The sequence below is a fragment of the Peromyscus leucopus genome, chromosome 6 (assembly GCF_004664715.2).
Source record: "Peromyscus leucopus breed LL Stock chromosome 6, UCI_PerLeu_2.1, whole genome shotgun sequence".
Lineage (NCBI taxonomy): Eukaryota > Metazoa > Chordata > Mammalia > Rodentia > Cricetidae > Peromyscus > Peromyscus leucopus.
The window spans coordinates 126425002-126448377 of NC_051068.1; the positions used below are offsets into that span (position 1 = coordinate 126425002).

The 23376-nt window shown below is 39.3% G+C and overlaps 1 protein-coding gene across 2 annotated transcripts in view; it reads left to right on the forward strand.

The window, feature by feature from the left end:
- The window catches only part of Lrriq3 (leucine rich repeats and IQ motif containing 3), a 107055-nt gene that overhangs the window by 69723 nt on the left and 13956 nt on the right, over positions 1 to 23376 (forward strand). For both annotated transcript variants that reach the window (XM_037207247.1, XM_028882928.2), the window contains exon 6: positions 1861 to 1990. In XM_037207247.1, coding sequence (XP_037063142.1) covers positions 1861 to 1990 — 130 coding nt within the window. The remainder of the gene's footprint in view (positions 1 to 1860; positions 1991 to 23376) is intronic.

A 23376-nucleotide genomic window follows, 5' to 3' on the forward strand; every position in this document is an offset into this window, starting at 1 on the left:
TAGATGAAGGTGGTACCATTTGTCCAAGTAAGAGATGAGTCTGTGATAAAGTTATGGCTTTATTCTCTTGAGTAAAGATATTTCTGAGACTTTATACAGTAAATGCATGCAGTTGATATCTGTTTTGGATATTAAATGATGGCAAGAATCTGTGAAGTGCATAAAACAATGCAAATTATAAGTACTATGTAAGTTTTCTATAACATATCTAAAAAGCAAATGACTCAGAGGCATCTGAAAATGAATTCACAGAACTTCAGAATTTAGTGTTTTTTATTAGAGGAGGCACAATATCCTGACAAACTTCAATGTGATATGTATGGAGTAGGTAGGATGGCTCAGTAGGTAAAGGTGCTTACCACTGAGCCTAACAACTTGAGTTTATTCCTGTGACCTACATTGTGGAAGAGAGAACCAATTCTCTCCAAAGTTGTGCTATGACCTCCACATGTGCACCGTGACACACATGTACGTACACACACACACACACACACACACACACACACACACATGCACTCTCTCTCTAATCATAACAGGTTTTATAAAACACAATATTCTTCACTGTGACATTATTAACAGTCTACTATTATGTGTATTTTTGTTTCTTTTCTTTTTCTTTTTACCAGGATTACAATTTGTTCTAGCTATTCCTCCTCCCTAATGTCCTCCCTGAATACATTCTTCATATGCTCCTTTGAGTAAATGGTCTGCCAATGAGATCTTAGTAGAAGTTCATTCATTTAGAAACACACCTGTGTGCTTGCATCATTTTTCCATCTCCATCTTTCTGAGAAAAATGTGGATACCATGTTGCAGGATGGAAGTTGTGCAGATACAGTGAGGGTGACGATGAGGCCTTTCCCTGATGCTGGGTCCTTGATGACCTGCAGGAATCTCTCACTGTCCTGCATGGTTTGTGAAGAAGAGAAGACAGCACAGTGTTGTTGACACCTTGTCAATGTGTTCATGACACAGTCTACACTTGACATCACTCCTGCTCTCCAGGAAGCTCCTTGCTTATTGTCATTCTATTGTTTATCCATACATATCTGGTCCGATTATACTAAAAGGCTTGTATGTACTCTGGTCTGATTCCAAGCTTCTTTCTTATATTACTGTCTATTTTCCTATTTTGGTACATTAAGAGTTCTGTAAGGTAATTTTGCATTCTTCCTTTTTTTCATTGAGCCTTCCTCAGGCTTTAAGACAAAAATATGTGTCAACTCTTTATGAGTACAGCCTCTTCCTACCACTACCTTTATAGAATTACCCCCAGGGTATCAATAACAGTTCCTAAAAGATTGCCTAACAAAGGAATAAACAATGGTACTTTTAAAGTTTTTCTTAATGGTACTTATCTTACAGTTTTTTAAAAATCAAAATCATAGTACTGTATCACACATTAGAAAATTCTTTGAGAACTCTGAGACATTATATATCATCTGCTGTGGTTAGTTTTTTATTATCAACCTGATACGTTGTAGAATCAGCTGGGAAGGAAATTTCACTGGAGATTTTCTAGATGAGCTTGGCCTGTGGGTGTGTCGGGGGAGGGGCCTGGTATCTTGGTTAGGTTGAAGTAGAAAGACAGATCCACCATAGGTGGTGCCGTTCCTTAGGAAGAGGATTCTGAGCTATAATAGAGCAGAGAAAGTTAACTCAGCATAGCATGCATGCATTAATTCTGCGCTGTTTGCCCTCGACTGTGGATGTGACACCACTAGCTGCTTCAAGTTCTGACTGCCTTGACTTCCCCCAGATGGTGAACTGTAACCTGGAGTTGGGAAGCAAACCCTTTGTCCTGGTTTTCTATCACAGCAACAAGAAACGACTTATCAATGCCTTTATATGTTTTCACAGATGAGATGTACTCCTGCTGACTTTAAATACTTTCCTGAGTACAGAAAATGCATTTCCTGTCTTTCATGTGAATTAAAAACAAAAGATATTGACAGAAAACCAAAACCACCAAGACATCACATTCAGAAAGGTTGGTATGTTTTGATGTGAACTAAATAAAGCAACAAGAAATTGGGGACACTGATTTTGAACTTCTAAACACTAGACTCGAAAATACATGTTGAGACATTTGACAAAATATGCATCTAGTGGGGTTTGAAAATGTCTCCATGGTTAGGAGTGCTTGCTTCTCTTTCAGGAGAACTGAACTGGATTCTCAGCACTCACACTACAGCTCACAACTGTCCCAATTTACAGCCTGAGGGAATCTGATTCCCTCTTATGGTCTCTGCAGGCACTGCACACACATGTCATATAAATCCACAGACACACTTAAAAATCCACAACTCGTCTAATCTTTCAATGGATATATTTTATTTGATAAAAGCAGTTAGTAAACTCCATCCATAACTGATAGTTTTATGACTGCCTCTGTCAATTACTGTTCTTTAGGAATCTGTAGTAAGAGCATAATCATTACTTAAATTAAAAATGATACTGTTTCTTTTAACTTGGAATATGATTATTTTTCTGCAAAAATGCACCACATCATCTTAATAAAAACTTGCCTCTTCATTTACAGAAAGTTTCTAAAATAAACCCTCCTTTCTGAGATGAACATTCTTTTCTCTATAGTGTCCTTCACTAAGGAATCGTGTAAACTCACTGTACTGTCCAGGCCATCCAGGATCCAAGTCTTAGGCTCAAGTGATTTTTACCATCTTAAATTACTTGCTGACACTGTAGTTGTACATCATTGTGTCCAGGCTCTGAAAATTGTAGTTTTAATTATTTTACATTTATTTTCATTTTATTTTTTTTATATGTGTGGGTGCATTGCTTGCATATATGTCTGTAACACTTGCATGCCTGGAACCCACGGAGATCAGAGAAGGGTGTTTCAACATCTTCTACTCAACATGGCCTCTTAAGTACTTGTCTTACAATTGCTTGAGCTATAGTTAGGCATTTAAGAAATCAATTTTATTTACAGGCTTCAGATTTGCATGAGCAACTTTCACTGTTGAGTGGAAATCTTAACTCCTAAGATCACTCTACACTGAAGGATAATTAATGGACTTGTTATACCTTTCCTGGGCATGTATAGTATTTTAGCCACTATGTGTACATTTAGTTATTTTAACATCCTATTAGTCATTTTTTCTTGCCTTCATTGTTTCAATAATCCCTAATTTATTATCTTTTATTACCAATACATTGCTTAAAGGGCTTCCTCTCTCCCTCCTTCCCTCCATCCCTCCCTCCCTCTTTCCCTCCCTTGCTTCTCTCTCTCTCTCTCTCTCTCTCTTAAAACTTAAAAATGTGATCAATACATACAGAATAATCAGTCAGTTTTGAATTTGTTCTGGAGTCTAAAATTAGCTGTCTTTGAGACTGAGAATACTGTATCTTTCCTGTGTCAATTAAGAAAAATATTCTAGCATATTTTCTGCTCATCAGAATTATACACCTTAAACAGAAAATATCTTCCTGACCATCCACAGCTATAGTGTGCCCAAAGATGTAAAACATACTACCCAGTGGGCTACAGAAAGACTCCCACAGCTGTTCTTTTTAGGGAGGTATGTGGTGGCACAGGAGAAAGACAGAAAAAAACTGGTTTCCATAACCAGTGCCCCCAGAATTTGCCCAGTAGGGCTCCCCAACAAAGAGTTATTCATCTGGTGGGTCGACCTGTTAAATACTAGTTGTCATCTGCTGTATACTCTCATGGCTTCCTGCACTTCACATACTCACCAGCAGTGGAGGTCACTTGTGTTACTGATCTTAGCCATTCCTACAATGTAAGATGAACTCTCTGATTTCAATTTGTTTTGCATTTCCCTGATGACTAAGAGTGTTGAATATTTAAGTGTTTATCAGCTATTTATGTTTCTTCTTGTGAGAATTATCTGCTTAGACCTGTTCCCTAATCCAGTTTTTAACTGGATTGTTTTCTTGAGAGCTAGTTTTTTGAGTTCTTTATGTATTTTAGATATTAGCCCTCTACTGGATGTGTTGGTGGTAAAAATCCCTTTCCATTTTTTAGGCTTATACTTTGTTAGAATGATGGTGTTCCTTGCCATGCAGAAACTATTCGGTTTCTTGAGGTCCCATTTATTAATCATTAATCTTAGTACCTGTGCTATTGGTGTACCATACAATACACAATGGTCATCTCCTGTGGCAATTCTTTCAAGGCTATTCCCCATTTTCTCTTCTATCAGGTTTAGTATATCTGGTTTTATCTTGAAGTCTTTGATCCATTTGGAGTTGAGTTTATTAGGATGATATGAATGGATGTATTTGGATTATTCTGCCTGCAGCTGTACAGTTTCAACAGCACCGTCTGTTGAAGATGCTGATTTTTATTACTATAGCCCTACAATACAATTTGAGGTCAGGGATGGTGATACCTCCAGCAGTTTTATTGTGACACAAGATTGTTTTAGCTGTCTCCCTGTTTGTTTCTTGTGTATATATGAGCATGGGAGACATTTCTATCTCCTGATATCTTTTTCAAATTGTTTTTCATGTGTTAGTTTTTGTCATACAAGTGTTTCCCTTATTTGGTTAGAGTTACTGCATGCCATATTTTATTTTTTTGAGGCAATTGTAAAAGTCATTTTCCCTTGATTTCTTTCTCAGTCCATTTGTCATCTATATATAGGAAGGCTGCTGTTTTTTTGAGTTAATTTCATATCAAGCTACTTTCCAGAAAGTCTTTATCAGCTGTCGGAGTTCCCGGTGGTATTTCTAGGGTCACTCATGTATACTATCATATCATTTTAAATAATGATACTGTGACTTCCTTTCCAAATTTTATCCCCTTGATCTCCTTCAATTGTCTTGTTGTTGTAGCTAAGGCTTCCAGTACTGTATTGATAGGTATAGAAAGAATGGATAAGCTTGCATTCCTGATTTTAGTGGAACTGTTTTATGATTCTCTTCATTTAAGTTGATGATGTATTTGTGCTTGCTGTAAACTGCCTTTATTATGTTTATGTATGTCCCTTGTATCGCCAATCTCTCCAGGATTTTTATCATGAAGTGGTGTTAAATTTTGTCAAAGGCCCTTTCTTCATCTAATGATATTGATCATGTAGTTCTTGTCCTTCAGTTTGTTTATAGGGTGGACTACATTAATTGATTTTCATACATTGAACCAATCTTTATCTCTGTGATGAAGCCTACTTGATCATGGTGGATGATCTTTTGGATATGTTCTTGGATATGGTTTTCAAGTATTTTATTGAGGATTTTTGCATTTTAGGTCATTAATGAAATTGGTCTGTAATTTTCTCTTATGTTGGGCCTTGATGTTATTTGGGTATCAGGGCAACTCTGGCCTCATAATAAAAATTGGGTAACATTCTGTTTCTATTTTGTGGACTATTTTGAGGAGTATTGGCATTAACTCTTCTTTGAAAGTCTGGTAGAATTCTGTGTTAAAACTGCTGTGGGATGTCCTGTATGTTGTGAATAAATAAAATGCTGATTGGCTAGTAGCCAGGCAGGAAGTATAGGCGGGACAAGTATAGAAGAGAATTCGGGGAACAGGAATGCTGAGTCAGGAGAAGCTGCCAGCCACCGCCATGTGTAGCTAGAGTTTTCCTGCCTGGCCCACAGTCAGGAAAAATCTCTGTCACCCGCCAGTCCCACAGTCACTCAGAGCCAACCAAGTAAACACAGAGACTTATATTGCTTACAAACTGTATGGCCGTGGCAGGCTTCTTGCTAACTGTTCTTATAGTTTAAGTTAATCCAGTTCCATAAATCTATACCTTGCCACATGGCTCATGGCTTACCAGCATCTTCACATGCTGCCTGTCATGGCTGTGACTGGCAGTGACTCCTCCCACCTTCCTGTTCTCTCAATTCTCCTCTCTGTTAGTCCCACCTATACTTCCTGCCTGGCCATTGGCCAATCAGTGTTTTATTTATTGACCAATCAGAGCATTTGGCATACAGACCATCCCACAGCAGCCATGAATACCAACACGTAAGATACTGGTAAGCCACGAGCCATGTGGCAACTTATAGATGAATAGAAATGGGTCAATTTAAGATATAAGAACTAGATAAAAAGAAGCCTGCTGTGACCATAAAGTTTGTAAGGAATATAAGTCTCTGTGTGTTTACTTGGTTGGGTCTAAGTGTTTGCGGGACTGGTGGGTGAGAGAAATTTGTCCTGACCGTGGGCCAGGCAGGACTGGAGAAAACTCCAGCTACATAAAACCATCTGGTTCTGGGCTTCTCTTTGTTGGTAGACATTTAATTGCTGCTTCTATTTAACTAGGGGTTATAGGTCTGTTGAAATTGCTTATCTGAATTTGATTTAGCATTGGTAAGTGGTATGTATAGAAAAAATTATCCATTTCTTTTTGATTTTCCTGCTTGTTGAAGTACAGGTTTTTGAAGTATGCCTTTATCAGTTTCCAGCTTTTCTTGATTCCGCTGTTATTTCACCTCTCTAATTTTTTAGGTTGGGTATTCTCCTGGCATTTTAATTAATTTGGAAAGGTTATGTAAATCTTATTGATTTCCTCAAAGAACCAACTGTTTATTTCATTGATACTTTGCATTGTTTTGTTTGTTTCTATTTTATTGGTTTCAGACACAACATGATTATTTCTTGTCATCTATTCTTCTTGGGTGTGATTTATTCTTTTTGTTCTTGAGCTTTCAGGTGTGCTATTTTTACTAGTATGAGATCTCTTCAATTTTTTTGTGTAGTCAGTGCTATGAACTTGCCTCTTAGAACTGATTTCATTGTGTCCTATAGATTTTTGATATGTCTTCATTTTCATCCACTTCTAGAAAATTGTTGATTTCTTTCTTAATTTTTCATTTTGACAGTTTTTCATTTCATAGTGTGTGTTCATGAGCTTGTAAACTTTCTGTTGTTGTTGATATCCAGCTTTAATCCATGGTGGTCAGATAGGAAACATGGTGTATTTCAGTTTTCTTGTATCTGTTGAGACTTATTTTGTGTCTGAGTATGTCATCAATTTCAGAGAAAATTACATGAGATGCTGGTCATAAGCTATATTCTTTTATGTTTGGGTGAAATGTAACCCATTTGGTTTATAACATTCAGAAAGCCGATGGTGTAGTATTTGCCAAAATTTCATCAAAATGTTGAAAATAATCCATACATATACCACATTGAAGTAAGTTATTTTGGAGAAACATATCTGTGAGGGTTAATTTTGAGGGTCACCCTTACTAGATCTGTATTGTGCCAAAAGACTAGCAACTGGACGGTTTTGATCAGATTATATGAAGTGGAAAGACAGCCTTCTGGATGAAAGTTTTGCTTTTGTCTGCATATCTTCACTGTGGCTGGCAAGTTCTTCTCCCCTGTTGCTACAGCGTGCCTTAATTTGTACTAGAACCCCCCCTTCCCCGTTTCCAATGCAGTTTCAAGATCAGCAGTTCCCCAGGAATCCTCCAGGTCTGCAGTGCCAGACAGGCAGTACTGTGGAACCAAGACTCATGGATTGAGAAACTACCAACTACTACATTCTCTGCATTTCCAGCGTGAGATAATTGTTCTCAGACTACTGCAGTGGTTTGAAATAAAATGGGCCCCAAAGGCAGTGGTGCTACTAGGAGGGATGGCTTTACTGGAGTAGGTGTGGCCTTGTTGTAGAAAGTATGTCACTGTGGAGGTGGGCTTTGAGGTCTCCTGTACTAAAGTTACACCCAGTGAGACAGACTACATCCTGTTGTCTGCACAAGATGTATAACTCTCAGCTACCTTTACAGCACCATGTCTGCCTACACATTGCTATGACCCACTGTGATGATAATGGACTGGACCTCCGAACTGTAAGCCACGCAATTAAATGTGTTCCTCTATAAGAGTTGCTATGGTGTCTCTTCATAGCAATTGGAGCCCTAACTAAGAGAGAAGTTGGTACCAGGGACTAAGGTATTACTGTGACAGGCCTGACCATGTTTTTGCTTGATGGAATATGGACCTTTGGACAGTGGATTAGAAAAGTAGCTGAGCACTTTCAGTGTTGCTTAATGGGCCATCCTAGTAGGAACATGGAAGACAGTGGTGCTGAGGGTGACATGAACTGTGGATTCCTGGATCAAGAGATTTCAGAGGAGAAGAATATTAGTAATATTAGATATGGCTTAGAGACTGGTCTTGTTATATTTTGGTGAAGAATATAGCTGCCTTTTGCCCTTGTCCAAAGAGTCTGTGTAAAGCTAAAGTGAAGAGTTTTGAATTAATTCTGTTGGCAGAGGAAATCTCAAAAGAGCCTATTATAGTCTCTGTTTTGTAGTTATTAGTAGTAACTATAATAAAGATTTATACTGAAAAGGAGCAAGCTGAGCAGGGTAAATTACAAAATGTAAAATTTAGGGAAAAAAGGAGCACCAGGAAGTAGGATGAAGCTAACTCCTGTGTTCAGGGAGATAAATAGATTAAGAAATGGAATAAAGAGAGTAGTGATTTCAGGGAAAATCACCCAGCTAAGTTTCCAAATTGTGAAAAGGAACTAAAGTAAAGCTTAGAGCTGGGTATGGTGCTACATGCCTTTATTCCTATTACACCAGAGGCAGAGGCTGATGGACCTCTGAGTTTGAGGCCAGCCTGATCTATAGAGCAAGTTCCAGAACTGCCAAACTTAGGCAGTGAAGGAAACTATGGAAAACAGAAAGCTGGTAAAGATGTAATTAAATTGATGTAATTGAGTAGCTTTGTTCTAGCACCAGAAATCAGTGGAACTTGGCAGGTTCAGGCACCTGGTTCCTGCTTTAGAGTTAAGAATAAAAGAAAGGGGTCATAGAATCTTCTTCTGTGACTAAGGAAAGCTGCTGATCCCAGGCATGTGTCAGGGGTGTCCCTGAATGGAGGCTTAGAGAGGCCAATGTATGAAGCTGTGAAGGTTAAGCCTGGATTGCCTTGGAGACCCCAAGATATTGGAGATGCCAGAGCCATGGATACCTGCCAAAGAGAGGGGCTAACAGGGAGTGGAACCAGCCAAAGAGAAAGAAGTGTGTTGCAGTCAACAAAGCTGAATGGTGATGGAGATCAGAAGAGTATTTTGAAATCAGACATAAAGATACAGAGTTTGGAGTTTGCCTAGCTGGTTTTCAGTCTTGCTTTGTTCCAGCATTTCCTCACTATTCTCCCTTCCCTATGTTTTGGAATAGTAATGTATTTCCTGTGCCACTGTATGTTGGAAAAATATGTGATATACTCTTTGATTATGATTTTATAAGGGGTTACAGTTAAGAGATTGCATGATTCTCCAAAGAAACTTTGAACTTCAGACTTTAAATAAGTTTGAGACTATTGTAGACTATGAATTTTTGAAGTTGGAGTGAATGTATACTTGCATTATGATATGTATACAAGTCTTTGGGGGCTAAGGAGTGGAATGTGGTGGTTTGAAAAAAAATGAGTCCCAAAGGGAGTGGCACTATTAGGATGTATGGCCTTGTTGGAGGAATGTGTCAGTGTGGAGGCAGGCTTTGAGATCTCCTTTTCTCAAGCTATACCCAGTATGACAGACCACTTCCTGTTGCCTACACAAAATGTAGAACTCCCAGCTACCTCTCCAGCACCATGTATGTCTCCCTGCATGCCGCCATGTCCTGCCATGATAATGGACTGAACCTCTGAACTGTGAGCCACCCAGTTAAATGCTTTCCTTTATAAGAGTTACTGTGGTCATGGTGTCTCTTCACAGCAATAGAAACCATAGCTAAGACAACCACCCAGACTATACTGTGTAAGACAACTTAATTACTCCCCTTTTCATATATATTCATTCTATAAATTCAATTCCTCTAATGAACTTTGACAAACACAATGTGCATGGCCTTTGGAAAAGAGTTTACTTTTTACATTGATGTATTAAAATAAAACATAGCATATTAAGGAATATATATGTGGGGATACATACACACACAGACACAAACAGGCACATATATAATGCAAATATATGTACATATATTTTTCCACATGAAAGAATTCCAAACATTTTAAATAAAGTGCAATTTTATTATATCATTTTTATATTAATTAAACTTATTCATTTATTTTACATCCTGACTGCAATTTCTCTTCCTTATCTCCTTCCATTCCTTTCCCCTACTTCCCCTCTACCCCCAACCCACTCCTCTGTTTCTGTTCAGAAAGGGGCTGGCTTTCCATGATTCTCAACAAAGCATGGAATATCAAGTGGAGGTAGGAATAAGCTCCTCCTCTTGTATTAAGTCTCTGCAAGGGAAATCAGTATGAGGAATAGGTTCCCAAAAGCCAGCCAATGTGTTAGGAACAGCCCCTGCTCCCACTGCTAGAAGCGTCCCACAAGTAGACCAAGCTTCACAACGGTCACATATATGTAGAGGGCCTAGGTTGGCCCCATGCAGGCTTGCTGGCTGTCGGTCCAGACTCTGTGAGCTCCTATGAGCCCAGGTTAGTTGTTTCTGTGTGTTCCCTTGTGATGTCCTTGACTCCCTTGGCGTGTACATTCCTTTCTCCCTCTCTTAATAGAATTCTATGAACTTGGCCCAGTGCCTGGCTGTCGGTCTCTGCATCTGTTTCCATAAGTTACTGGATGAAGGCTCTCTGATGACAATTGGGGTAGTTGCCAACACCCCAAACTTTCAGTAGGAAGGACAGACTGTAAATCAAAGTATATGTGGCTGGGACAGAGTCCCAACCCCTCTACTAGAAGTCCTACCTGGTCACAGGAGATGGACAGTTCAGGCTACATGTCAACTACTGCTAGGAGTCATAGCTGGAGTCATCCCTGTAGATTTCTGGGAGTTTCTCTGGCCCAATCCCTCATTTTCCCATCTCTACCTATCCCCAGTCTACCCACTCAATCTCTTATATTTCCCCTTCTCAGGGAGATCCGTGAGTTCCCCCCTCCTTGGGCTCTCCTTGTTAGTAAGCCTCTCTGGGTCTGTGGATTGTGGCATGGTTATCCTTTACTTTATAGTTAATATCCACATATAAGTGAGTACATTCCATGTTTGTCTTTCTGGGTAGTCAAAGTATCACTATTTGCAGATAATATGATAGTATACATTAGTGACCTCAAAAATTTTACCAGGGAACTCCTGGAGCTTCTATCCACTTTCAGTGATGTGGTTGGATACAAGATTAACTAAAAAAAGTTAGTAGCCCTCTTACATACAAAGAATAAATGGGCTGAGAAAGAAATCGGGGAAAAAAATCACCCTTCATGATAGCCACAAGTAATATAAAATACCTTGGGGTAACTTTAACCAAGCAAGTAAAAGACCTGTATGTATGGCAAGAACTTCAAATCCCTGAAGAAAGAAATTAGAGAAGATATCACAAGATGGAAAGATCTCCCATGCTCATGAATCAGTAGGATTAACATAGTATATATAAATGGCAATCTTACCAAAAGCAATCTGCAGATTCAATGCAATCCCCATCAAAATTTCAAAACAATTCTTTACAGACTTTGAAAAAACAACACTTAACGTCATGCTGTGGATGATTGATTGATAAATAAAACACTGATGGGCCAGTAGACAGGCAGGAAGTACAGGCAGGACAAAGAGAGAGGAGAATTCTGGGAACAGGAGGGCAGAAGCAGAGAGACACTGCCAGCCACAGCCAGAAGCATGATGTAAGATACAAGGAAGCCACAAGCCACATGGCAAGGTATATATTATAGAAATGGGTTAATTTAAGATATAAGAACAGATAGCAAGAAGCCTGCCATGGCCATACAGTTTATAAGTGATGTAAGTCTCTGTGTGTTTACTTGGGGGACATTAGTGGGAGAGATTTGCCCTGACTGCCTGCAGGCCAGGACACAGGAAAACACTACCTACAACTTCATATGGAAAAACAAAAAACCCAGGATAGCTAAAACAATCCTGTACAATAGAGAAACTTCCAGAGGTGTCACTATACCTGACTTCAAGTATTACTACAGATCTACAGTAATAAAAACAGCATGGTACTGGCATAAAAGCAGACAAGTTGATCAATGGAATCGAATCAAGGACCCAGACATAAATCCATACACCTATGTATATTGGTTGTAGTATTAAGGCAACTCCATGTAGTTAAAAGGGAGGTTTATTTTGTGGGGTAACTTACAAGTAAAGGGATAGGTTACAGGGTCTGGGAAAGGTGTGGTGCAGTTCAGCGGTGTTCTCTGGAAAACTCTGATTGGTCTACATCCAGCATCCAGGATCCAGGAACCAAGAGAGCCAGAACATCCAGATCTAGGGTCTTAAGGGCTCCTGTCTAGGTTCCATCTTGTAGGCGTGACAGTTACTGAAGCCTAAATGGGGTAGTACTTCCAGGTCAAAGCTGGAACAACTACCCACTACATATGTACACCTGAACCTATGTTCAGAAAATCAAGTCATGTTCTTGAGAGGTTCAAGTTTTTCTCACACATAGGCATGTGCTGACACTGTAAATACCTCTGCCACACACCCAGAGTGATTAGCACATGTGACATATATGAGATCTTAGCTGGGACTCTCCAGCTAAAGGTATTGAATAAACATGGTTTGTTTCTTCTGGAAAAAATGAGTTATTTGTGTCTTACATGAGACACAGTTGACACGAATTATCTATCTATCTATCTATCTATCTATCTATCTATCTATCTATCTATCTATCTATCTATTGCTCTCCCAAAAGAGTTTGCAATTTAAATGGTATTTTATTTTATTCAGGATTATATTCACTATGTAAAACAGTTAAAATACAACAGTAAAGCAGGGCAAAAGAGAAAAAAAATCAGTGTCACACAGTGCTTGTGTACTTTTGGGTAAACTGCTGTTTCTGTGGGGATACTGTAAGACTATGAAGTGAATACCTCCCATCATACTTCTTTTGGTACTTGTAATTATGATGTGCTCTGTACCATTTCATGTAGATCATTGAATATACTACTTAGTTCAATGTGAGATCCCAGGTGCCACTCAAGCTTTTTGTAAATAGTAATCCAAGATACTGGTTGTACAAAGTATTTAGCTACTAACAAATATCTGCACCTACCATTTTTACCTTAGATGCATGCTTTTGATACTTCTAATTTTAATTTTATTTATATAATAAAGTAATTTTATTTTCTTTTTCAAAATGATATATAAGTCAAAATTTACAGATAATATTTATAATTCATGTTACTAACGAACACATTTCATATTGATCCACATTACTGTAATACTCAACAGCTCATATTGTAATCTATAAACAAGAGTATTAAATATATTAAGTATATTAGAAATTGAGTGCTCAGATACATGTCATGTTGCTACACACAGCTGAAATTATAGTGCTCACAGTGTCTGAAATGCTAATATTCTTTAATCCCTCCTTAGAACTGGGGATGGAATTTCCAGTCATTTCTGAAGACCGTTTACATGTCCTGTGCAGCTGTAAAGAAGCCAGTTCTCAACTCTGATAGGAAGCATCAGCTGTTGCATAATGATATTTCTGAGAACATTTCCTATTCAGAGTATAAGGTCACAGGGTTAATTATTCAAAGGTCATCTTGACAAAGTACCTGGGATCACATTAATACAGTCTCCAGTCATCTTTCTCCATTACATCCTCCATCTTTTTCCAGATCTACTTAGATTCTGAAGTGATGACTCTGACGATATTTTTTTTTCCATTTTCTGCCTCCAACCTTCTTTCTCCAAATTCATCTATCATATCTTGCTAATTTTGGCCCACTTGTCTTCACATGATTTTAACAATTCCTTTGCTATATCCCTCACTTGTTTGTTTGAATGGTGAACATTTGTCTAGCATCTAAAATAATGCCAATTACATTACTTTAGGTGAACAGTTAGAGAGTATGTGCATATAAAACTGAAAATTTTCCTTTTCAGTTTTACATTAAACAAAAATACTGTATCTTGTTTTTATTTCTATATAATAATTCCAACTTCTTTGTTCTTAATATTACTGGCAGCAACAGGGAGGGATAAGATTACATAGAAATAAAATTGGTTATATTTGGAATTATTTTGTAACTAATCAACATTGCCACATAGCTCATGTGCTCCATTCTGTTGCAAACCTCCTGCAAAGTTAGGTTGGAATTATGTGATCAGTCTCTCCATTTGACTATGAGCAAAAGTGGAACTCATCACTTCAGAGTAAAAAATAATAAATGGAATTATTCTATTGACTTCTTTGTAAAACTTAGAGCATGTGTGCTCCACTAACATGGCTGTGAGGGCTTTCAGACCCACATGCATTCTTAAATATAGATCAGCTTCATTGTACCAAGCTATTTAAATTTTAAGGTTTGTCTATGACAGGAGTTGTGATGAATCATGCTGACAAATGCAGAGCTAGCATCACAACACCAAACCCTGAAATATAGTCACATCTGTACAGTCAGTGGTCAGAAGTGAGTAAACTGCTCCATGGCTTACCTGGAAGGAGGGTAATCATAGGTTTTGAATACCAAATATTTTCCTGTAATACATGAAAGGCCAGTTACATGCCAAATATTTTGTAGCTATAAGAGAAGACACCAGAATACTAAGTACTGATTCTGTTCATTGGTGCTTGACTATATGTAGCCATTCACCCTATGTAGAAAAGGCCAATGTGGGAAAGCTTGTGGCTCACAAAGTGTGATAATGGAGACTTCCAAAATCAAGGCCTTCTAAGCTGGCGAAAGCTATCTCCTGCAGCTTAAGTGCTAGAACACTGTCTAATAGAGCCTCCACACAAAGCCCTGCGGAAAAGCTGAGAAGGCTAAGAATTTATACTGGGTATGTGGACTTCTCTTCTATGATCTGGGATACCTCCTAGTAGCTTCTATCCAATTCCTAGAGTTTTGTGAAGGCAGTAAGATAACGATGAAGAAAAAAGTCTGAACACTATGTATACCCCAACAAGAGCTTTGGTTGTGATTCCTGGCATCCAGAACTGGTAGAATACAACAGATCATGTATCTGCAGCAAAAAGATGTGGCATCAGCAAAAAACAAGTAGAGTTTCTAATCTTAAGCGCACACAGATGGGGGCTTTTGTAGCTGGTGCTTGAAGTGCTTACCCAAGTTCCCATGTGATTCATAGGCAGAGGAGTTGGTAAACAAGGCAGGAACTCAGAAATCTCAAACAGGATGCAGGGAAAGTAGTAGGAGGGATACTCAGGAGCCAGTGACTATTGCCAGTGTCAGGACCATACATAGCCTGTGTGTCCCTTATGTTTAGCTCTACTTCCTGAGAGTTCCCGCTTCTTATTTACATATAATTAAAATGTCTAAGGGGAAGGTGGGAGAGGTGAAAGAAGACTTGGATTTTGTTTTATATTTTTATAATAAAATGTTATGCATGCCTGTTGGGAGACACTTCATACGTACTGAGATTCTGCTGTCCATGAGACTCTTAGGTAGTCTTTTACCAGTTTGTTGAATGTTTGGACAAAGAGAACAACAGTCGATAGTGACTAATTGCAATTTTTTAAAGTAATTTCTCAGATTTTCTTAAGTTTGTTTGGAGACTTTAACTTTTTAGTTATAGTTAATAGATTGTGACTAAGAATTTGAGTCACTTTTGGTCTAAGGTAATTGTTCCTCATTCTAGCATAGATGTAAAGTGCAGTGAGCTATTGCATGTCTGTGTGGTGGTATTACTCTGAATTTTAACACTTAATGAATTTACTATTGCATTTCAAATTCATAATATAGTATGCATTGCTAGATGTAATTTATACTACACACACACACACACACACACACACACACACACACGAGTATTCCCTTGAGGCTACTAGTGATTCTTACAAGTAATAAAGTAGATCCTGAGGAATACTGATCTAGGGTGCCTGAAACAATCAAATGCCCACCTTTTATGGGATTTGCATTCTAATGACTAAACATTCATAAACAAATGAGTGAATAAAGTAATTGTAAGTGGTAATATGTCCTATGTAGAAGCCTTATAAATGGAAAGAAAATTTTTTTGTGTGTGTGTTTTAAATTTATTTATTAAATTTAATTTTACATATCAGCCATGGATTCCCTTGTTCTCCCCCCTCCTACTCCACCCTTTGCCTTCCCACCAGCCCCCCCCTTCCCATCTTTTCCAGGGCAAAGACTCCCCCGAGGATTGAGTTCAACCTGGTAGATTCAGTCCAGGCAGGTCCAGTCCCCTCCACCTAGGCTGAGCCAAGTGTCCCTGTATAAGTCCCAGGTTCCAAACTGCCGGTTCATGCACTGAGGACAGGACCTGGTCCCACTGTCTGGATGTCTCCCAAGCAGATCAAGCTAATCAACTGTCTTATTTATCCAGAGGGACTGATTCAGTTGGGGGCTCCTCAGCTATTGTTTCATAGTTCATGTGTTTCCTTTCATTTGTATATTTGTCACTGTGGTTTTTCCAAATGGTCTCAACAATTCTCACTCATACAAACCCTCCTCTTTCTCGCCAATTGGACTCCTGGAGCTCCACCTGAGGCCTGACTGTGGATCTCTGCATCCAGTTCCCTGAGTCATTGGATGGGGTTTCTAGCACGACAATTAGGATGTTTGGCCAGGTGGCCTTCGAATACTTCAGAGATCTATTCAGAGGGCCTGATCCAGTTGGGGGCCCTCAGCCTTTGGTTCATAGTTCATGTGTTTCCATTCGTTTGGCTATTTGTCCTTGTGCTTTATCCAACCTTGGTTTCAACAATTCTTGCTCATATAAACCCTCCTCTTTCTCACTAATTGGACTCCCTTAGCTCCACCAGGGGCCTAGCTGTGGATCTCTGCATTCAGATTCCTCAGTCCTTGGATGGAGTTTCTGGCATGACTATTAGGGTGTTTGGCCATCCCATCACCAGAGTAGGTCAGTTCTGGCTGTGTCTCAACCAGTGCCAGCAGTCTATTGTGGGGGTATCTTTGTGGATTTCTGTTGGCTTCTCTAGCACTTTGTTTCTTCCTTTTCTTAAATCCAGCTACTCTGAACCTGCTAGAAGAGAAAGTAGGAAGTAGTCTTGAGCGCATTGGCATAGGAGATCACTTCCTAAATATAACACCAGTAGCACAGACATTGAGAGAAACAATCAAGCAATGGGACCTCTTGAAACTGAGAAGCTTTTGTAGAGCAAAAGATAGAGTCAACAAGGCAAAGCGACAGCCTACAGAATGGGAAAAGATCTTCACCAACCCCACATCTGACAGAGGACTGATATCCAGAATATATAAGGAACTTAAGAAATTAGACATCAAAATGACCAACAGTCCAATTAAGAAATGGGCTGTAGAACTAAACAGAGAATTCTCAACAGAGGAAACTCAAATGGCTGAAAGACATTTAAGGAATTGCTCAACATCCCTAATCATCAGGGAAATGCAAATCAAAATAACTCTGAGATACCACCTTACACCTGTTCAGAATGGCTAAGATCAAAAACACTGAAGACACCTTATGCTGGAGAGGATGTGGAGCTAGGGGAACTCTCCTCCACTGCTGGTGGGAATGCAAGCTTGTACAACCACTTTGGAAATCAATATGGCGCTTTCTTAGAAAATTGGGAATCAATCTCCCCAAGATCCAGCTATACCACTCTTGGGCATATACCAAGAAATGCTCAATCATACCACAAGAGCACTTGCTCAGCTATGTTCATATCAGCATTGTTTGTAATAGCCAAAACCTGGAAACAACCTAGATGCCCTTCAACTGAAGAATGGATAAATAAATTGTGGCACATATACACAATGGAATACTACTCAGCAGAGAAAAACAATGACATCATGAGGTTTGCAGGCAAATGGATGGATCTAGAAAAAATCATCCTGAGTGAGGTAACCCAGACTCAGAAAGACAAATATGGTATGTACTCACTCATAGGAGGATACTAGATGTGGAACAAGGATGACTGGACTGCTACTCACATCACCAGTGAGGCTACCTGGAAAACAGGACCCAAGAAAGACACGAGGATTGCCCAATGATGGAGAAATGGCTGAGATCTACATGAACAACCTGGACATGAGTGGGAGTAATGAAGGGCGAAGGTCGATGGAAAGAGAGCCTGTGGGAGCGGGAGATCCCAGCTGGATCAAGAACAGAGAGGGAGAACAAGGAATAGGAGACCATGGTAAATGAAGACCACATGAGAAATGGAATGGAATTTTAAAAAGGGTAGTGAGATTGTAGGAAACATAAGCAATTTTCTATTTGTCTGTCTACATTATACATTTAAAAACACACCTGAATTCATGGAATCCATTCTGTGATGAAGAGAAATCATCCTTATGAAGAATATGGCAAGGAAAAGGAAGCAACCAAAACCAAAAGCCTCAGAGATATCAGGTGAAATGGCATGTGCTGTGAATAGAGCAAGTAAAGACTGGCAAGAAATATACATATTAGAAGTCTAGGCAGTGTGCTAGTTTTCCTTTCTAGTCATACATATTGATAACACCTTTCAATATACCTTCATCTATATTCATGTCAGAAGAAATTACATTCATAGTTTCAGAAGTAAGTGTATTTCAAACAAAATAATATTGTTGAAAACAGCAAGAGAAGAATAATTCACCATTTCCTGGAGAACTTCAGTAAGATTAATAAGTGACTGCTTATCAGAAGTAATGGCAGCCTGAAGGCATGGAATGACCTACTCTGAGCAGTTGAGGGAAAGTGAGAAGTGTGAATATGAAATGCAGGCCTTCAACAAAAAGAAAGCTGAGGGGTATATCTGCTAAGAGATTTATCTAGAAGAATGTAAAGATTTTTTTTCAGGCTAAGAGAAAGCAACATAAAATATGTATTGCAAATCCACATAAAAAAGTTACCATGAAGGAATGACACCAGTATTTGTGTTGTGAAGCACACTCATGGAACTTTCTCCTTGTTCTTGCATTGGTGAGCATAGCTGCCTTCCCCCTTCTTCTTTTTTTTCCTAATCTTTTTCTTTATTAAGAACTTTTTATTCATTTTACATACCAACCACAGATCCCCCTCTCTTTCATCCTCCCACTTCCCCTTAGCCTTCTCCCGAGCCCATCCTCTTCCCTCCCTAACCCACCCCGCATTACCTCCTCTGAGAATATAAAGCCTGGTACATTCAGTTGAGGCAGGTCTAAGCCCCTCCCCTCTGCATCAAGGGTGAGCAAGATGTCCAACCATAGGTAATGGGCTCCAAAATGCTAGCTCATGCACCGGGGACAGATCCTATTCCCACTGACAAGGGGCATTTTAAGCAGATCAAGCTACACAATTGTCGCGCTTATGCAAAGGGCCTAGTCTAGTCCCATGGAGGCTCCACAGCTGTTGGTCTAAAGTTCATGAGTTCCCACTGGCTTGGTTTGGTTGTCTCTGTAGGTTTCCCCATTATGATCTTGATGCCCCTTGTTCATAGAATCCCTCTTCTCTCTCTGTGACTGGACTCCTGGAGCTTGGCCTGGAGTTTGGCTGTGGATCTCTGCATCTGCTCCCATCAGTTACTGGGGAAGACTCTATGATGACAGTTTGGGTGTTCACCAATCTGATTACCAGGGTAGGCCAGCTCAGTCACCCTCTCCACTATTGCTAGTAGTCTAAGCTGGGGTCATCTTTGTGGATTCCCGGGACCTTCCCTAGCACCAGGTTTCTCCTTGTCCCCATGATGTCTCCCTTTATCAAGATATCTTTTTCATTGCTCTCCTACTGGACCATCTCATTCCCTTATGTTCTCATCCCCCACCCCCTACCCTCTGATTGCGCCTCAACCCCATTTTACTCAGGAGATCTCCTCTATTTCCCCTTCCCAAGGTGATCCATGCATCCTCTTAGGGTCCTCCTTGTTAGCTAGCTTCTCTGGAGCTGTGCGTTGTAGTCTGGTTATCCTTTGCTTTATATCTAGTAACCACTTATGAGGGAGTACATACCTTGTTTGTCTTTCTGAGTCAGGGTTACCTCACTCAAGATGATATTTTCTAGTTCCATTAATTTCCCTGCAAATTTCATAATGCCATTGCTTTTAACTGCTGAGTAGTACTCCATGGTGTATATATACAACAAAATCTTTATCCCTTCTTTGGTTGAGGGGCATCTTGGTTGTTTTCAGGTTCTGGCTATTACAAATAATGCTGCTTTGAACATAGTTGAGCAAGTGTCCTTGTGGTATGATTGAGCATTCCTTGGGTATATGCCCAAGAGCATTATCATTGGTTCTTGAGGTTGATTGATTCCCAGTTTTCTCAGAAGTTGCCATACTGAATTTCAAAGTGGCTGTACAAGTTTGCATTCCCACCAACAGTGTAGAAGTGCTCCCCTTGCTCTGAATCCTCTCCAACATAAAGTGTCATCCGTGTTTTTTTATCTTAGCCATTCTGATGGGTATAAGATGGAATCTCAGAGTCATTTTGAATTGCATTTCCCTGATGGCTAAGGAAAGGAAGAAGTCAAACTTTTGCTATTTGCAGACATTATGATAGTATACATAAGTGACCCCCAACATTCTACTAGCGAACTCCTATAGGTGATAAACACCTTCAGTAATATGGAGGGATAGAAGATTAACTCCAAAATATCAGTAGCTCTCCTCTATACAAATGATAAATGGGCGAAAAAAGAAATCAGAGAAACATCACCCTTTACAATAGCCACAAATAATATAAAATACCTTGAAGTAACTCTAACTAAGCAATTGAAAATGAAAAACCTGTATGACAAGAACTTTAAGTCTCTAAAGAAAGAAATTGAAGAAGATGTCAGAAATAGATCTCCCAGGCTCATGGATAGGTAGGATTAACATAGTAAAAGTGGCAATCTTACCAAAAGCGATCTACAGATTCAATGCAGTCCCCATCAAAATTCCAACACAATTCTTCACAGACCTGGAAAGAACAATAGTCAACATCATATGGGAAAACAAAAAACGTATGGTAACTAAAACAATCCTGTATAATAAAGCAACTTCTGGAGGTATCACCATCCCTGACTTCAAGCTCTACTAAAGAGCTATAGTAATAAAAACAGCTTGAGATTGGCATAAAAACAGACATGTGGACCAATGGAATCCAATTGAAGACCCTGGCATTAATCTGCATACCTATAAACACCTGATTTTTGACAAAGAAGCCAAAATTGCAATGGGAAAAAAGAAAACATCTTCAACAAATGGTGCTGTAATAACTGGATTTCAACATGTAGAAAATTGCAAATAGATCCATATTTGTCACCATGCACAAAACTCAATTCCAAGTGGATCAAAGACCTCAGCATAAATCCAGTTACACTGAACATGATAGAAGAGAAAGTAAGAAGTAGCCTTTAGTGCATTGGCACAGGAGACCACTTCCTAAATATGACTCCAGTAGCACAGACACCGGTGTTGCTAGCTCTGCAGCTGTGGCCTCACTGTCTCTGATCCTGGGGGCAGGGGTGTAGTTGGAAGTTTTCTCTGGTTCTGCCATCCCATGGTCTGGTTATAAAACAATCACTCAGAAGCTTATATTAATTATAACTTCTTGGCCTTTAGCTCGGGCTTATTACTGACTAGCTCTTACACTTAAATTAACCCATAATTCTTATCTATGTTTAGCCATGTGGCTTGGTACCTTTTCTCAGTGTTGGCTTGACCTCTTGCTTCCTCTGTGTCTGGCTGGTGACTCCTGACTCAGCTCTTCCTCTTCCCAGAATTCTCCTTGTCTTCTCACCCCACCTACACTTCCTGCTTGGCTACTGGCCAATCGGTGTTTTATTTATCAACCAATCAGAGCAACACATAATCACAGCATACAGAACAATATTCCACAGCATAGTCAACAACCCAGACTCCGGGAGTTTGCAAGCAGTCTCTCATTTATTAAACAAAGGGCTGTGGTTTATATATGTGGCTTTTTTTGGCAGGCTTTTGCTCCTAGCTGCTGTGGTGTTTCTTGATTGGCTCCAGGCTGCACATCATCACCTTTTGGTTTGGAGCTTATGGGTCAGGTTTTCTCTGGCCAGAGTCTTCTCTTCTCATGTCACAGCTCATTGTTTACTTAAGGCATGGCCCAGTGCTTCAGGCCTTATGTGCCTCACATGGAAGCAACAATTAATAAATGGGACCTCCTGAAACTGAGAAGTTTCTGTAAGGCAAAGGACATGGTCAAATAGACAAAACAGCAGCCTACAGATTGGGAAAAGATCTTTACCAACCCCACATCTGACAGAGTGCTGATCTCCAAAATATATAAAGAACTCAAGAAATTAGACATCAAAATCCCATTTCTTTTAACTGATGTAAAAAGCAACTGAATAAAACAACATGCATAGTAACTGCATCGCTGAATCTATAACTTAGAGGAATGTAAAGTAGTTGTTAATAACATGGAGGAAGAAGGTGGAGTACTTCATCACTGGAGTGATGTAGATGCAAACTGATACAAATAGAATCCTTAATAGTAATGAAGCTAATATACATGCTTGAAATGCATAGTTGCTCTTCGTTATCAAATTTAAGGTTATTACATAAAGTAATGATTACAAAAGTGTATTATGTGGTTTCTAACTTGCGTAGACATGCATGAAACTACAAATGATATTTGCCATTGCAAGGAAGTGGCTAGTGAAGTTATATTTACTAGAATCATGTAGTAAGCATGGATATGACATTGATTTTGACAACATTTATTGCAAACTTTAGCATATCCTGAGAAATGTATAGAACAAAATTTAGAAATAATTGAAGGAATTAAAATGGTGCTAAAGCTTGAACTATTTGGGAGACACTCAGGCAATGGGACCAGGACCTGTCCTTAATGCATGAGCTGGCTGTTTGGAACGTGGGGACTATGCAGGGACACTTTGCTTAGCCTGGGAGGAGGGACTGGACCTGCCTTGACTGAATCTACCAGGGTGAACTGAATCCCTGGGGGAGTCTTTGCCCTGGAGGAGATGGGAATGGGGGCTGGGCTGGGGAGGAAGGCAGGGGGGCGGGAGGAGGGAGGACAGGGGAATCCGTGGCTGATATGTAAAATTAAATCAAATTATAAAATTAAAAAAAGAAATGTTCACTTAATGTAAAACAAAGGCAATAAGGGGGAAATAAAGAGAAAGAATGTGAGATATAGGAGAAAGAAGAAAACATCAAATTAGACATGGATTGATAGACTGAGAAGGCCAAGATGGCCACATTGGATAAAAACGTTCCATGTATGTTTTTGAAAGCAGCCATACTTGAATTTTGGAGTTTTATTTGCTATGTGACTAACTTTCTAGGAAGAGATACAGGGTCTCAAGTGACTATATTAACAGCCTCTCAAATAAATTGCAAAACAAAAACTGTTACTAGTAATAAAGAGGCTTATTTATTGATAATCAAAGTCAATACTTTGGCAATATAGAATAAATAAAACATATCTTCTAAACATAATTGTGGAATGTGTAAATGAGGAAACAAAAGGTAGATAACATGGCAGTGACAACCAGGTTTTCTATTCATAGCTGTGTGAG